The sequence below is a fragment of the Mizuhopecten yessoensis genome, unplaced genomic scaffold (genome assembly GCF_002113885.1).
Source record: "Mizuhopecten yessoensis strain PY_sf001 unplaced genomic scaffold, ASM211388v2 scaffold8221, whole genome shotgun sequence".
In the NCBI taxonomy this organism is placed as follows: Eukaryota; Metazoa; Mollusca; class Bivalvia; order Pectinida; family Pectinidae; genus Mizuhopecten; species Mizuhopecten yessoensis.
Window position 1 is genome coordinate 251,071 of NW_018407439.1, and position 18,867 is coordinate 269,937.

Below are 18,867 nucleotides of genomic sequence, written 5' to 3' on the forward strand. Positions count from 1 at the left end.
CACAGCTCTAAGACATCAGGGATACACTACTGTTATATTGTATATATACACAGCTCTAGGACATCAGGGATACTCTACTGTTATATTGTATATATACACAGCTCTATGACATCAGGGATACTTTACTGTTATATTGTACATATATGCTAAGGGACATCAGGGATACTCTACTGTTATATTATATATATACACAGCTCTATGACATCAAGGATACACTACTGTTATATTGTATATATGCACAGCTCTAAGACATCAGGGATACACTACTGTTATATTGTATATATACACAGCTCTAGGACATCAGGGATACACTACTGTTATATTGTACATATATGCTAAGGGACATCAGGGATACTCTACTGTTATATTGTATATATACACAGCTCTATGAGCTCAGGGATACACTACTGTTATATTGTATATATACACAGCTCTAGGACATCAGGGATACTCTACTGTTATATTGTATATATACACAGCTCTATGACCTCAGGGATACACTACTGTTATATTGTATATATATGCTAAGGGACATCAGGGATACTCTACTGTTATATTATATATACACACAGCTCTATGACATCAGGGATACTTTACTGTTATATTGTACATATATGCTAAGGGACATCAGGGATACTTTACTGTTATATTGTATATATACACAGCTCTAGGGCATCAGGGATACTCTACTGTTATATTGTATATATATACAGCTCTATGACATCAAGGATACTCTACTGTTATATTGTATATATACACAGCTCGAGGACATCAGGGATACTCTACTGTTATATTGTATATATATACACAGCTCTGGACATCCACAAACTATAAATTAGTTTGACCTCGTGAGATTCTGTAGCCTTCCAATATGAGCTATTATGCATACTTGTAATACTTTATATATTATAAATGTGTTGATGGTTCTTTAAGCAGGCTTTAGCCAGATTTTCACAAAAGTTGGTCAAAGTTGAACTTTTGATTTAATTGCTCTGGTCAGTTGATATCATACCCCTTTTCTGGCACAAAGCCTGGATTGCTGCAGCCCCTCCATTTACAAACTCTGATTTCAGCTTTGTTTTCTCCATGTTCATATGTACATGAACTGCTACTGAGTCTGACTTAGCAGTTAGTACAGTCGTACCAGACACCCCCCAGTCTATGACATGCTTGTGGCTATAACAGTAGTCTGTCTAGGTTATGATTGACAGGCCAAAGTGTACCACATGTATGTAATTCACATGTCATTAGGTACACACTACTTACAAGGCACTCTCTTTCAAACTTTCTATTTTAGAAATTTACTGGTATCCATCAGAAGTTTGTAAAGGTTTCTGAGAAATGTACATAGAGTTATCTTTCCTTTGGTGACCCTCCTCGTAATACAATGTACAGCACATCAGTAAGTTATCATTTTTCTCGCTAAATAGCAGACATTAAGATTTTTAACGTTTTTTTGGAACATTTGATTTCTTGCAGAAACAGTGATTTTAAATGTAAAATATATGAAGAAAATATTTTGCTACTCATAGCAGAAATGTGCAAGAACATGTGTTGGCTTTATATAATTAGGACAGAATAGAGACATCGACTATCTGACAAATGATGCCATGTCATTGATTGTGAAGGAAATGTATTGATTATATTGTGGGGGAATTTATTTCATTCTATAAATTATTCCTTTTATAAATGATATGTCACAAGTAAATTGCATGAAGCATTTATGAAGGATTCAGTCGAATTCAGTTAAGTTAGAGATTCCTGTCTCAAAGTCAGTGAAAACGGCTTTGACAAATCATTTCCTGTTAAATATATGTTATTCATACAGAGAGAGTTATAGGTTGAGGCCCTATTTAGGGAGTTTGACCATTGAAGATTGTTACCAATAATGGTGCAAAAAAATATCCTTCTAGCTATTTATTAATTATACAATGTACAATATCATGGCTGGTAACACAGTGGGTATGAGCCCTCTGCTTTATAGTCAAGTGGACATGGAGATCTAATCCCAATGGTAGATCAAAGGTGATTTTGCGAGAAAATATATTGCTTCAAAAAATGGGAAAACAGGTCCAAGTCAGAATTTTTGAACAATTTGAAACTCCTCATCGTTTGAGATACAACGGTTACACAAAAAGTGTGTCTCATCCTTAAATCTGGAGATCAAAAGTCTGCAGGTTTCTTATTGGTTTACATGTCATCACTCAGTAAATCTGTAGTAATGTAACATACACTATATAGCACAGCAGTTCTAAAATCCTCAACAGATGAACTCGTATCCTGTAATGACTGTATTTACTGTACCTAGTTTTCACGATGTATTTGGGATATCTTGTTGACTATGTTAGTTATAATCTCATTTTGTCATATTTAAGCCTCAAAATGAGAAAAGAATGACATCAGTTGTCATGACTGATAACCTCATAGAATAGAACAGAAACATCATTGTCACAACCAGCTATTTTCACAAGGCACACCGACACAATTAAAGGAAGGATGTAAGAGTTATTTCCCTTTACTCTGGACTTTTTTTCTTGAGATATTTTATATTATCTTTGACTAAATTTAATTGTGAAAAACAGATACCTAATGCAAAAGGTATGTTTATGTCATATTACAAACATAACTTACATGTATATAAATGTAGAAGTTTAAATTTTGAAAGAAATCAATTAGCATTTTTTTCTACTTATGTTTCTTGCCGTTTCAGCTGAGAAATATAAAAAAAAATACAAGAACTACTGAAACACTATGGTACTCAGTTAGAAATAAGATTTTCACATGTTTATGTAGCCATCCAATGATTGTGTGATGGTGCAGGTGTGGGTTCTCAACAGTGATGGTGCAGGCATGGGTTGTAAACAGTGATGGTGCAGGTGTGGGTTATAAACAGTGATGGTGCAGGTGTGGGTTATATAAACAGTGATGGTATAGGTGTGGGCTATAGACAGTGATGGTGCAGGTGTGGGTTATATAAACAGTGATGGTATAGGTGTGGGCTATAGACAGTGATGGTGCAGGTGTGGGTTATAAACAGGGTGTTTAAGGGTACAGGATTTCCACTGATATGTGACAAGTGATATATCTTTATTGGAGGGTACACTTATAAATCATTATGAATATTTTTCTTTCTCAAAAATGTATTTGAATTTATGAATATACCAAAAAGTGAAAGAACGATTAGTGATAGACTAATAAAGTAGAGATCTGGACATAAAACCATAAGTATCATAATTTTATGTTTCAAGTGTTGAAAATCCAACATTAGTTAAACAATGCCCACCTTTCATTCTATTTTTGTGGCTAATTCAGTTAACTTACAGCTAGATAATGTTCATTTGTAAACATATTCATTGACTAAATGAAACAAGGCAGATAATCCTGAGACCCTTTTATCTGAAATTACATACATTCTGTAGCACATAAGGAGATTTCTTTATATCATATAGTGTCAAAATGTTTTTAATGCATAATAATAAGAAAAAGTCCTATAATCGGATTTTGTTCATCTCAGATATTGAAGTCGTCTGAAGGTGGTGTGTGTTGAAATTAATTAAAATGTGATGCATTTTACATGTACCTGTATCACCTGTGATAGGAATAATTTAACCTGTTATAGGTATTAATTATCTCTGATATATATTGATTAGCTGTAATTAGTGTTTTTACCTGTGATTCTTACGTTGTGATATTACAGGTATGTTTTATATTATAGGTGTTGGTGTAAATGCTAAACCATGAGATATGGGGAACAAACTTTGCGGACCCCTCCTGAAAAAAGCATACAGACACGAAGATTATCCCTGGCATATACGAAAGGATTCCCACCTGCTCAGGTATGTGAACTTCACACCTTAATGAGACAGGTGTGGTATATAAAGCTTATCAGCTAAATCCTTCAGTTCATATATATTTTTTCAAATTCACATATTTATACTAAAGTTAAGGAACAATCAAGCCTGCTCATCCAACACCTGTATTAAGAGACCACCTGTTTGAAGAGACCATATTTAAGACGTCCTCAGGATCGTGTTTTATTTGACAGGTTTGATTGTATATTATTAGTTATCTCTGGGTAAGGAGGGGTCTATGAGCCCGTAGAACCCTCCTAACCTAGAGATAACGAATTTGCCACCCTGACAATCTTTTATTACATTTTTTCTCCAAAATTATTAGTCACTTTGTGAGTTTGAGTCGTACTTGACTGCTACCAAAATAGCCCCTACCGGACACCTTTTCGGCAATATTTCGGACAATACACAACCATATTTGTAATAAGCACCCTAGCGGCCCCTCATTGCTTGTTTCGTTGAATTTGTTGTCATTTTAGATTGCTTGTAGGTTATTTCACCCTGTGAATGATTGGCAAACCTCAAACGCTTGTGTGTGTTGGACGCCATCTTTGTTGTTATATAGAGAGATTTTCTGTTAGAGTTATCTCCCCTCGCACATGCTTTTATAGACCCCGGCAAAGCGGGGTCTTTAGAAATATAGACCCTGGCAAGATAAGGGTGTAACAAATTAGAAGGGTGACAAATGCTATTTAGCATCAGAGCTTAATCCTACAGTTCAGGTAATTCTACAGGGTTCAGGTAATCCTACAGTACAGGTAATTCTACAGGGTTCAGGTAATTCTACAGGGTTCAGGTAATCCTACAGTTCAGGTAATTCTACAGTTCAGGTAATTCTACAGTTCAGGTAATTCTACAGGTTCAGGCCCAATTGTTTTTGTCTTCATCAGCTAAATGAACACTACCAACTATAGACTTGTATTCTGGCATCTGGTATAATCTGACGTATGTGTGAGGTGTAAATTAATTGTAACATTTTCTCCGACAGCTGTGGACAAGACCATTACCACAGTGTGTGGTGACCAGTTGACTAAGGCAGGGGTTCAAATTCATGATCAAGTCACTTGTGACATTGGTCCAGATATCAAAGGCTAGATTGGTAGTGACATGCCAGCCCCTCAGGGACACCATTTCAGGGTCCTTGGATCAATGTGCCAAGGACATTCTTGGAGGACTGTCTCATATTTCATTACTGAAGTTGTCAGAACAAGATTATCTGGTATAGGCAATGACCTTCTGACATTGGTATAACCTTGAGATTAGCATTAATAGTTGAATCAATTTCTCCTCTGGATTTTTAATCAAGATAATTACTAAAATGGAGGCAGGCCTCTTACCAAAGATGACCCGAGGTTGATTAGTGATACTGTCAGAGTGATGGGTGGTTATTTTATCATCATGAAGAACAGAGCATTTTCGTAATGTCTTATCAGAAATAATCATCTTTTAAATAACCTCGCATCACCAAAGGACATTCTCGATCAAGGGTAATGGAGGAGTAATCGCAATGTGCCCTGGTAAATAGTTGCCCCAGTGCTCCCTGCTAGTGAGGTAGTGTTAAATATGCCCCTATACAGTAGCCCCTATCCCCCCACACACTTAACTACCAATCTTTTAAACATTAAACATGCCACGTTGTAATCAGCTCACAGAATTTCGCTTGATTAGTTGAAAACACTCCTTCTATTTGTGCTCGTATCCAGATTGAGTACCATGTCTGATTATTTTCTGATTATTTTCAGGAATTATCAACTTACTGGGTGTGAAGTTTCATATTCTATGGTTTGTGTAGTGATAATATCAAACTACACTAAAACACAATTTTAAGTCTATTGTGTTTCATTTAAATTTGAAATTGTATAGAAATGCACTGTAATCTTGTACCTGATTTAAATCACATGTTTACTCAGACTGTAGTAGATTTGTAATGTATGATTTAAAATGATTTATCTGTTATTGTGAAGTGGCGATATAATCAGATCTAGTTTTCAAAATAAGGTGTAGATAATTGTGTCAGACCCATCTACTGTTTGGTTACAACAGATTTACGTTGGTGTATTGTGTAAACTTAGATCATATCAGAGGTGTCAATTTTACATTAACTGCTCCATTAGGTAGTTAATTCAACACCAAACACGCCCTACCTATTAGGGCCAGGTTTTTGTTGTGTAAGAATGTTAAATGTATATGCAGTATCAGCCAGAAACAGCACATCGGCAGCTGTGTGTAAGGGGAGATCACTCCTGCCCAGAACACAATCTGGCATTAATCTGGTGTTTGCTGATACCTGGAATCAGCTGTCAGCATAATACTATGCACCTGCTGCAGTATGATGATAAATAGGTGTTGCAGGCCAAATGTCAAAACATGCACCAATAGTCCCTGTATTATAATTTGCTTGACTATTTTTTTAATTTTTAAAGAACAATTAATATTTGTTTAAGTGTAACATTTCGTCAAAAATATCCCCTGATCTGGCAAAAAAATTTAAAGCCTTGATCAAAGACATTTCTTGAATGTTCTTCTAACTTTCCTAAAATTCTTACCTTAATGTCCCTGTAATCAAACTGGAATATCTTTGACTCCATTTTCTACACTGACTGATGTGTGTAAGTGGCCCCGTTACATCTGTGGTATCACTCTGCTATTAATCCAATCTCATGTACATGTTATGGCAAAGAACAACATACAAATTGGTTTGGGTGAACATAGACCATGTTTTATTGCGCATTACATAATTACAAAACAGTAATAACAATAAAGCAGTATCATTATTTGTTTCCGTAGTTTAAACTTAAACTATGGTCCTCCTACTACGCTAATTCTACATTATCTACAATATAACAAACAAAACTAATGTAATTAAAGATAAAAAATTGGGAAAGTAAGGGTGGGTGGGAATTTAGAAAGAAGGCCAAAAATCAAAGCTGCTGCCGCCTCGCCAGAGAATTTAAAAGTGATGAGGCGGTAGCTTGGGATATCAGATGCTGACCATGGGGGTTCTCCCCAGTAGGGATCTTTCTTTACATTGGTCAGCCATGGACCCTTATCTTAACTTGGCTTAACTCTATTGGTCAGCTTTGACCAGACAAGTGCCAAATTAGGTATGTATTTTCTGAAGAAGTCCGAGAGCCTTCTGGGAGTAATAAGATATGTTAATACATAAATGCAGAAAGGTTCCGAAAGAAAAGACCAATGTAAACATAGCCTACATAGGCACAGGCAGTCAGACTGCCTGATCGGACAACATAGGCACAGGCAGTCCGACTGCCTGGTCGGACAGCAGTCTGATCGCCTGCTGCATGCAGAGCTACACATGCATAGCTACACAAAATTTTATGCAAATAAAATTGCCTACCATCAAAGTATTAATAACATATTAAGTCTTAATATTTTCATAACCTTCCTGTAACCCAGCATAACATCTCTAGCTACACATCTTTAATTCCTCTATAATCCTGTAGTGATCAAAATATTTTCTTTCTCGGATATAGGCAGACTTCTAGGTTCATTTGGTATATAATAATCTGTCGAGTCCATCATGGAATATATTGATTAGAGATGATTTTATTGAGACTTCAGTAATTTTTATGCATTGCATTGAAACATCAATAATGTAAAAAGCATATGCTGATAAGGCTTAGTATTACAATTCAGTCCTAAGTTTCACCAATCTCATAGGACAATAGTCCTAAGATTCATTCATCTCAAGGGACAATAGTTCTATGATTCACTCATCTCAAGGGACAATAGTCATACGATTCACTCATCTCAAGGGACAATAGTCCTAATATTCAAGCATCTCATTTGACAATAGTCCTTAGTAAGTTTCACCAATCTTAAGGGACAATAGTCCTAAGATTCACTAATCTCAAGGGACAATAATCCTAAGATTCACTCATCTAAAGGAATAATAGTTCTAGAATTCACTCATCTCAAGGGATAATAGTCTTAAGATTCACGCATCTCATTGGACAATAGTCCCTAAGATTCACTCATCTCAAGGGACAATAGTCCTAATATTCAAGCATCTCATTTGACAATAGTCCTTAGTAAGTTTCACCAATCTTAAGGGACAATAGTCCTAAGATTCACTAATCTCAAGGGACAATAATCCTAAGATTCACTCATCTAAAGGAATAATAGTTCTAGAATTCACTCATCTCAAGGGATAATAGTCTTAAGATTCACTCATCTCATTGGACAATAGTCCCTAAGATTCACTCATCTCAAGGGACAATAGTCCTAAGATTAACTCATCTCAAGGGATAATAGTCCTAAGATTCACTCATCGCAAGGGACAATAGTCCTATGATTCAAGCATTTCATTTGACAATAGTCCTAAGTTTCACCAATCTCAAGGGACAATAGGCCTAAGATTCACTCATCTCAAGGGACAATAGTCCTAATATTCAAGCATCTCATTTGACAATAGTCCTTAGTAAGTTTCACCAATCTTAAGGGACAATAGTCCTAAGATTCACGCATCTCAAGGGACAATAATCCTAAGATTCACTCATCTAAAGGAATAATAGTTCTAAAATTCACTCATCTCAAGGGATAATAGTCTTAAGATTCACTCATCTCATTGGACAATAGTCCCTAAGATTCACTCATCTCAAGGGACAATAGTCCTAAGATTCACTAGTCTCAAGGGATGATAGTCCTAAGATTCACTCATCTCAAGGGACAATAGTCCTAAGATTAACTCATCTCAAGAGATAATAGTCCTAAGATTCACTCATCACAAGGGACAATAGTCCTAAGATTCAAGCATTTCATTTGACAATAGTCCTAAGTTTCACCAATCTTAAGGGACAATAGTCCTAAGTTTTACCAACCTCAAGGGACTATAGTCCTAAGGTTCACCCATCTCAAGGGACAATAGTCCTAAGGTTCACCCATCTCAAGGGACAATAGTCCTAAGTTTTACCAATCTTAAGGGACAATAGTCCTAAGTTTTACCAACCTCAAGGGACAATAGTCCTAAGGTTCACCCATCGCTAGGGGTAATAGTCCTTAGTTTTACCCATCTTAAGTGACCCAGCAAGTATATTCAACAAGTTTAATATCTTTTTCAAAAATAGAGGTCACAATAGAAATGTAATATTACACTACTGGAAGTTAGGATGACAGAAATTTGATAAGTTATATTTGATTCATCACACAGCGGTATTGTGAAAATATTTCATATTAAACTGATCAGACCAAAATATCTCTACATACAACATTCATTACAATTAATTTGTCATCATTATCACACATTGACCTAAGTACCCTTTCATTACTTGTATTTCCTTGTTCAAAACAGTTGCTTGCGTTTGCTGTTTGGGGACAATATTAAAGTACAAGTAGACTATATATATATGTTCTCTACTGCTTTCAGCAATAGTTCAGATCTAGTTATCCTCATTCAGGACTTCTGATTAATAAGGACAGTGAAATAATGAATTGGTTGTCAAGGTATTACTGGTATATGTAAAATCTCTGTGAACTCTTCCTAGGAATTGTGTAGAACATGACCTGCTCCCTATGATATTTGTATCTCACAGTTCTACGTGTGATCAGTTTTACTGACCACTACTTCCCTGATAACCTGTCTTAAAAGTCATTTCCTAATGAAATTTTCATTGTTCTATTATATTGGTTATTAATTAATCTTGCTATGTGGCAGATTCAGGATTGGGTCAGTCAATATTAATGTTAACATCTTCAAGGTACACCCCTACAGAAACATTGATGTTACATAGCAATGATACATATTCAACGTACACCTCTACAGAAACATTGATGTTACATAGCAATGCTACATATTCAAGGTACACCCCTACAGAAACATTGGTAGCAATGATACATATTCAAGGTACAGCCCTACAGAAACATTGATGTTACATAGCAATTGTGCATATCCAAGGTACACCCCTACAGAAACATTGATGTTACATAGCAATGATACGTATTCAAGGTACACCCCTACAGAAACATTGGTAGCAATGATACATATTCAAGGTACACCCTACAGAAACATTGATGTTACATAGAAATGATACATATTCAAAGTACACCCCTACAGAAACATTGATGTTACTTAGCAATGATACATATTCAAGGTACACCTCTACAGAAACATTGATAGCAATGATACATATTCAAGGTACACCCCTACAGAAACATTGATAGCAATGATACATATTCATGAACTAGGAAACCAGATGGCATTTTATATGATATAATATTTTAGTTAGTGGACTGAATGTTGTGATACAAGGGTCTACAGCATTGATAAAGACCCAACACATGGCTGTTACTGATGAGTAGTACTTAGGTACCTGGAGGAGATACACAGACTACACTTTATACACAGGAACATGGTTTTATGAGGATCCCCTTATTATCATAGGCCTGTCAGCTTTTCTGTGAAATAGTTACATATATGTGTGTGTATGCATGTTTGCATGCACCCATGTGTGCTTGCGTGATGAGGAAGTTGGGCTGATACTTTGCATGGGGTCACTGACAGAAACAAAATCAAATTTAGGGAGGGGAGGAGGAGTATAAAGATGAAAAGTTATTGTGTAGTGCTTACATATGTGTATATTTACATTTGCGCTGCAACACACTATATGAACATTACCAGCAGAAATGCATTTCATTCGAGTATGAAAGCATTAACTCTTGTGACGTAACACGTAGTTTACTTATGACATCATAGATTAACCTTGTTCAATGAGAGTCTTGTCGCTTCGCTTCAGATAACATGGAGCTCGAGAATGCCCCTGTGTCAAACGCTCAAATGACTGCGGTTAATTATTGGCACCAATTTTATTTTAATAAGGCTGTACCGCCAATGTTGTTTAAAGGACGACATATATACAAAACGCAGTAAATAAATTGATTATTAAGAACAAATAAATAAAATGAAACAATTGTTCTATAGTAAAAATGTAAATATGTGAATTGAATGGCGTTTTTTTAATTTTCATGCTGCATGAAGCGCTATATATGTATGGAGAGGACATATTGATTTACTGTGTGTTTTATTATTCTAAATAATGATTATTAGGGCCCACCATCGGAGCGATTGCCCTATAATAGTAACAATGTCTGTCTGTCAACAGTCTTGCTTTTGGAGATAATATCCCGGAATCCAAAAAAATAAACTAACTGTGAAATGTAGATGTGCAGATGGGGTTTAAAAAGTTTCCAATGTCAACTGTTAATATAACGAGTAGATAACGGTCAGACACATGACACATTTTTAGCTCACCTGCTCGAAGGGCAAGTGAGCTTATGCCATGGTGCGGCGTCCGTCGTCCGTCCGTCTGTCCGTCCGTGTCAACTTTTTACTTTGAACAACTTCTTCTCAGTAACCGAAAGGCCTAGGATGATGATATTTGGCCAGTAGCATACTGGAATCAAGGGCTACCAAGGTTGTTCAAATAAATGACCTTGACCCACTTTCAAGGTCACTGGGGTCAGATGTCTTAAAATCTTTAAACGACTTCTTCTCAATAACCAAAAGGCATAGGGTACTGATATTGGGCCTGTAGCATGCTGGGATGAAGGGCTACCAAGTTTGTTCAAATGAATGACCTTGACCAACTTTCAAGGTGACAGGGGTCAAATGTCTTAAAATCTTCAAACAAATTCTTCTCAATAACCAAAAGGCCCAGGGTACTGATATTGGGCCTGTATTTCAACCTAATTTCTTTGTTCGACATTCAAGGTCACAGGCGTCATATGTTTGAATCTTTTAATAGTTTCTTATGAATCAAACACTGATATTCTGCCTGTAGCTGTTACTTTTAGTCCACTTTTACGATTACAAGTGTGAGATTAATACCAGGTGAGCGATGCAGGCCCATTGGGCCTCTTGTTCTAATTATACCCCCACAACTAAGTTAGGTGGGGTATACTGGAACCAGGTTGTCCGTCCGTCCATCTGTGGATGCAATTTAGTACCGTGTACTCCTCCTAAAGTACTGGATGGATTTCAATGAAACTTGCTAATAACAATCCTTGATTTAAACATATTTTATTTGTCATTCAAGAAAAAGGATTATGCACAAGTTATCTCAACTTAGAAATGCCCTCTCCAAGAAACAATCCTTGCAGTTTGGAGATGGGCATAAAGTACTTTTCTTTGGGTTATCTCCCCTTTTCACGAAGTTATGGCCCTTAGTTCATAAACCGTCTCTAGACCATGACATTGTAAAGAAAACACAAGAATTTTTTTATTCAATTCCTTCCAAATTTGTTATGGTAATACTCTAAGCAATAATGTTTAACATTAACATATATAACATGTTTTTTTGTCAGGATTAACTTTCCACGTTTTAAACTTTTACCAATATAGTACCAGGTACTCCTCCTAAACTTCCAAATGAATGAATTACCTTACCCAAATGGCTAATTATCTCGGAAACAGTAGGTATTTTGTATACACATATACATTAAGAGTATCATAGGCAAATATGCAGGCTATATTGTGATAAATTAAACTTCCAAGGTAATACTATCAAAGGTCACAGATGCATTGTTACTGAAATGGCTTATTATGGCATTTTGTATATACAAACCTTGTAGTAAATGTAGCATTGATGCAAGCTACATTGTGACAAAATTCCAAGATCATTGAGTCAAAGGTCACAGAAGTGGTGCTTGTCTTTTCCATTGGTCTGTCGATACGACATCTGAGGTTATACTTTTTCATGACCCCTGATCTTTCTCTATATTTTTTCTCTTACCGTAAAAACTTGTGTAATTTGCGCAGTTTATTTTGAGAAATTTAATGCCCAAAGTAGGTGGTGCGTAAACTAAATAAGTGTAAGCAGTTTCAAGAGTTTTTTCAGGAAAAGATTGACGATTCCAGCACACCACCATCTTGGATACAAGAGATGGTACAAGGAACTCAAAGACAAATGACAATCAACAAATTTATTTATGTCAAACATCAATAAAAGATACAGTTGTTACCTGAGTTCATGTGAAAATTATTATTAAAAAGGTATACATCTTCTTTAAATCCATCAAACCGAGCTAAGAAAGTTTAGCCAATTCCGATGCCAGAGAATTGCTGATCAACTTACGTTACGACATCTCGGTGATTTCCCCCCTTAATTAAGAAAATGTAGTTGTTCAATTATAGGCTCCATTCCATGTAAGTTCGTTGTTTTTTTTCAAATTGCCTAGAAAAATATGCCATGTTTTTTCCCGGCTCACTTTCATGTTGATCTCGCGTCTTACACTACGTAAACACGTGATCGATAACCTCGTGAATTATTTCAATATTTATTAAATGAAGCATCGTAAAAATAGTGTAGTCTGCTTTGATTTTGTTTCCCTTCGAGTAGATTTGAGGAGGATGTATTGAATGACCATGCTTCTTAAGTATAAACATTTTTTTTTATAATCCCTTTTCAGTCAAACAAGTATGTAGTTCTGATAGTGCAGTAGGTCTTCACGTTAAACAACATGGTCCGTCGATCATGACTGCAAATAATTTCAATTAAATTTCAGTAGAGCTATTGTTCATCGGTAATCACAGATAGAGTGTTAGCTAATTACTGCATTGTAATTTGTATTAACTGTGGTGGTGTTGAGAAGACGTGTCAATAATTTTCTCTAAAGCATGGCGATCGTACCTGGCCTTTTGTCCGGGACCAGACGGTGTTGGTGGTTATGCCCACCGGTCAACTTACTTGTAAAAATGTTACCTGTACCCAGCTTGTTTTTGTCACCAAACCAGCAGTCATGACCACAGGTGACCGATTTTAATAATTTTTGAGTAGGTAAAAATTGTTTCGCCAAAATGTATTGCCAAACTAAATCTGAACTGTGACATGACCTCGGTTGAAGTGACGATACCCAAGCCGCCATGATGAGCCCTTCTCACTGATCGTAATTATGGTCAATAAAAGGTATCTAATTATGTCTTTCACCAAGAGATATGCACCAGCAGTAACTTCACATCCAATTACTTATTAATTAATATGTTTTTGTAAGCAGGTAAAATGTTTTATGCAAAATATTGCTAAAATGAATTGATGTATGCCGATATGCGCACACATGTGTGTTATGTGTGATGAGATATTTCAAAGAAAACAAACAGCAAAATACACATTTTATGCAGTTTCTGCTTGGTTTTTAATATCATTGTACATTTTTTGTACCTGTAAACAATAAGTATGAACTCACTGATAAAATCCTAAGAATCCCAAGCGGTTTGTCTTTCATTTTCAAAGATCGATTTCGGAGCATGAACATAGTTTTTGTTCAGATTTGTTTTTGGTGTGCAAAATATTCGAGTAGAAGCTTTTTTTTCAGATTTTCAGCCTCAAAAAGTACCTGCGCTAACTACACAGGTTTTGAGGGTATTTATTTAGCCCCTACTGGGGCAACAAGCAGCTCGAATGCGGGAGATATTAGTTAGCCCATAGGCAACAGTTCAAATTATTATCATTTTTATTATCCCCCCCCCCCCCCCCAAAAAAAAAAATCTGGAATGTTTCTGTAATCATGTTACATGCAATGAATCTAAATTCACATAAGTATTGATGAGCTAAGGGGGTTAGGGAGTAGACATACAAAATTGAGGCCACACTTTCTTCGTAACAGCTATTTGATTGTGCTATAACTTTTGCTTTGTTTTCTGAATTGTATTAAACCTTGGTGAATGGGATGCTTACATGAAGCCCTGTATGAGTGTAAAACGGAACTAATGGCTTAGCAGAATGGCCAACATGGAGTGGCCTCTGACTGGCTGTTAAAATTACAACTTGTCAGTTACAGGGGGATACACTTTGAATGACCAATGTTTAAGTTTCGAGATTCAATGTGGCTACTGTGGCCTCTGATTGGCTGAAACATTTCACATTATAAGTAGTGTCCCCTTTGACTGACTGATCATGTATTGCTGGAGGGTCAATTATAATGGGCTAATTCAAATGCCATCTTTGGTGACACATATGTGGCTGCAGGGGTATATAGATAGAAGGGACAAATGCAGCAGTACCTATTACAGTAAGAACAAGCCATTATTATAATTCTTTCTTATTCTTTCTTTCCTTCATCTTCTGCTGTAAAATTGTTTCAGCTTTTCAAAGTCCTATGGTTTTGAAACTGCAGATATAAACTAGCATTTTTACTTTTGCACTACAAACACATATATGTATCTGTCGTCAAGTTCATTGAGTTCTATTTGGTGATTGGAATAAAAGTGTTATCATATGACCATCATCTGGACACTCAGCCTATCCAGCTTTGGGCCCTGGGGCGATGAGCTCCTAGGCTGATATGGGAGTCTCTGTTTGATACTGGCGATCAAGCTCCTAGGCTGATATGGGAGTCTCTGTTTGATACTGGTATGATATATTATTGGCCAAATGATAACCCCAAAATATGATGAATAAACAAAGAAATATACACCAGGTAACAAAATATTGATAATTTAGAATAGTGTAATGGACAGAGTGTTAAGATTGACAGGGCTGTTTGTGAAACCTCACTCCAGACATATTGATAAACAATAACAGTCTCCCCTCAGCTTTTATCAGTGGGCAGGGTACTCCTTCTCATCCCAGCCTCATAGATCTGACAGCTGGAATGTTCAGAGAATCCTGACTGGACATCGGTCACTCTGAGACTGATAGGGAGTTTGCTGACATGTTTATTTTGTCTGGTTGGTACATGTAACATCTGGACATCTGTCTCTATGTTTTACCTGTGTGTAAACATTCAGCTTCTCTTGTATGGGTATTCCATTTTATGAAGGTTCCTTTGTATGAAGGCATATTTTGTTAATTGAATGTTTTCATTACATTGAAGTTCCATTGTAGGAAGGTTCTGCTTTATGAAGGCATTTTAATTTTCTTTACATTGTAGTTCCATTGTAGGAAGGTTCCTTTGCTTTGTATGAAGGCATATTTTGTTAATTGGAATTTGTTCATTACATTGAAGTTCCATTGTAGGAAGGTTCCTTTGTATGATGGTATAACTTGCTAATTGAATGTTTTCATTACATTGAAGTTCCATTGTAGAAAGGTTCCTTTGCTTTGTATGAAGGCATATTTTGTTAATTGGATTTTTCATTTTTAAAGGTTTGTTTTGTGAAGTTCCATTGTATGAAATTTCCACCATTAATGTTCCATCACTAGTAGAAAGTTTTAATCGTATCAAGTTTCTGTTAAATGGAAACTAAAAGGCTATTGTATAGATGCTCTGTTGTATAAAAAGTATGAAGGTACTTTTGTATAAAGTTCCTTTATATACTGGTTTAATTGTATACAAGTTTCACAGCATAGATACAGGATATATATACAAAAGATTCCATTATAATGTGGTTGGATATAGGTTCTACTTTATAGAAGTTTTGTTATATAGAGGTTCTGCTGTATAGACACTCTAGTGTTTGGAGATTCCACTATATGAATATTCTGTTCTTCTTTTAAAATGTCTGTTGTATAAAGGTTTCACTGCTTCAGTATTTAAAACACAACACTCCAAGAGCATAGAACACATGTCCAGCTGTGCTAATGAAACTAATGTCCACTACTCCCAGGGACGTAGCTCTAATGTGTTCCCTCAATTTCGTTTCATTGCCCAAGTTGCACAGCAGAATTTATTTGATTAATACTATACAAAACTCTCCCTTTTCACACCAGACTATGAACTATCTCATCTTTATAATTAAAGGTCTCACAGTTTTTAATTTGATAACCATTCAGTTTTTAATTTGATAACCATTCAGTTTTTCATTCAACCATGTCTTTTTTCTGAGATAACATCTTAATCATCATTTGTGGTGAGACATTTTGTTGGGACCAGTTCACCGTTTGATTTGAAGCTGAGTGTAGTTTTTGTTACATGAAACACCTTCATTGGAACATTTCCAGAAGTGTCATGCACATCACTAATGCATCTTCCTGATCGTGTAAAAACCTTATTCTTGCATGTGGCGAATTCCAGAATCTCAACATGTGTCTCAAACTGCAAAATGAGAAAAACAGACTTGTTATTCAAATGATGTTGAAGTCAGTATAGACAGTCTTTCTTTGTGGGTTTTGGTTTCAACAGATATTGCGGTTGTTTTCCTTACATAACTCCTAAATCGGATGTGATAAATTAGTTTTGGTTTGTCTGGGTTATCCAAATATAAAAACCTCTTCCAGACAGAGTTTCTGTCTTCTGAAAACAAAACAACATTATAATGTATAGTGTACTTACTTGCCTTACGATGTATTGGGCTACTGTAATTGACCGTAACCAATAACAAATCTTGACATCTGACCAGAATACTTGTGTTTTATCAATGTGACGGGGGACCCTGACTGTTTTATCAATGTGATGAAGGCCCTCTGTCGGTTCACTGTACTACCAATACAAATATCCATGAAGCTACAGCTTTGATAAGCTTTCATCTTATTTCAAAATGGCATGTTGCATTGCCCAGATGCCCACTTTTTACTGTGCAGAAACAATGAATTCATACATAGAAATACTTTAATTGGATTTCTGTGTGGTAAAACTAAATGTCTCATGTACTTTAACTTTTCTCAATCACGTTTTATTCATACAAACTTCTCTTTCAAACTGTTATCTATTTTGTTACGGGGCTGCAAAAAAAATAACAGGAAAAGACAGTGCTGTACTCTGTGTATTTCTGTCTACTGGTTCTTATCCAAGTCATCAATTTTCCCCCTTCTGTTGTTCCCCCTCCCCACACCCCCTCTCTGGCATCTTGCACCTATGTCTTTAGGGAGGAGTTCCCATTTTGTGCCATAATCACTTTCATATATACCAGTCAAACTGTGTTGAAGTGTTGTGTAGGTGTGTAGCCTAAAAAACGTGTTGAACTTTCTGGAACTTAACACCTATGTACCACACCTGTGACTTGTGTCCAATGCTTCAGTACCAGAACTGGAATTACAGTAAATTACATGGACTATCCGTACTACTACTTGTATAATAATTAATATACACCTAAGCTATGATGACTGTAACACTTTGAAGTGTATTTAATGGAAACAATCCCCATTAGTTTCAATCAAGTAAGCAATTTTGTGGTTTGATTGCATAATTATTAAAAAGAAAATTAACCAAAACATTTGGGCAGGTAACAATACGTATGTAAAGATGTTAAAAGAAACTTGTGTGAAGCTGACTGAATATCTTTGAAGTGTTTGAGGTGTAGGTAGGTTTACTGCTGTGTATATATATTCACAAACTTCTGGACTTCAGGGCTTCAACGCTAACATATATTTGATGTGCTCAGTCCAAGACAGTGTGATAGAGATGACCATAAACATTGGAAGTGTGTTATAGTGTAATAACTGACACACAGATAATTACTGGTAACTTTTGGTGTGTCTACAGGGCAAAGTTACGAGGAAAAGCTATAAACAGTTCATTGGTGCATTCTTCATATATATGTACACAGGTCCAACTGTCAGGGATTGGCTGTCAGATCTATGACCAGTGGCTAATCAGAGGTCATAAATCTTACCGGTTTTTTGCCTGGTGAAATGTTCTACCTTTATAGTCTCTGCTCTCCTGGGAGATATGTAGACTATGTCATACATACCTGTGGGATGTACAGCCCCTCGGTGCTGAGATAGGTTTGAGACCAGGATACCTAAGGAGATGATGGTATGATGCTGGAATTGATACAGTGGTGAGATATATACGCTGTATCTCTGTACTTGTATCCTATTTCCTTACATTCGGATTACCTACAGACATATCTCGGTGAAAGTCTCCCATTGGGTCATATATAACTGGACAAATATCTTTTTTGAAAGTTTTCCAAAATGATAGACTTGAAAAGTGCTGTTCCTAGAAGGAAAAAAGTCAGACAAAAATTGTGAGTATAGATTTAGTTTGTATATTTACTGTCTAAAGCAGAATATTCCAGGCTAATACGATGTATGGTTATTGACATTTCATACTACCCAGTAATCATATTATTAAACCATTTACAACTTCATCAAGTAAAAGAGCTAGGCCAAATTAAGATTGA

The 18,867-nt window shown here is 36.0% G+C and overlaps 1 protein-coding gene across 1 annotated transcript in view; it reads left to right on the forward strand.

The window, feature by feature from the left end:
• Nucleotides 1-1,352: 1,352 nt before the first annotated feature.
• LOC110455449 overlaps nucleotides 1,353-18,867 on the forward strand; it is a 127,424-nt gene continuing 109,909 nt past the window's right edge. The window contains exons 1-2 of the mRNA XM_021505590.1: nucleotides 1,353-1,402; nucleotides 3,716-3,836. Of these exons, the coding sequence (XP_021361265.1) occupies nucleotides 3,745-3,836 (92 nt within the window). The 5' untranslated portion in view covers nucleotides 1,353-1,402; nucleotides 3,716-3,744. The remainder of the gene's footprint in view (nucleotides 1,403-3,715; nucleotides 3,837-18,867) is intronic.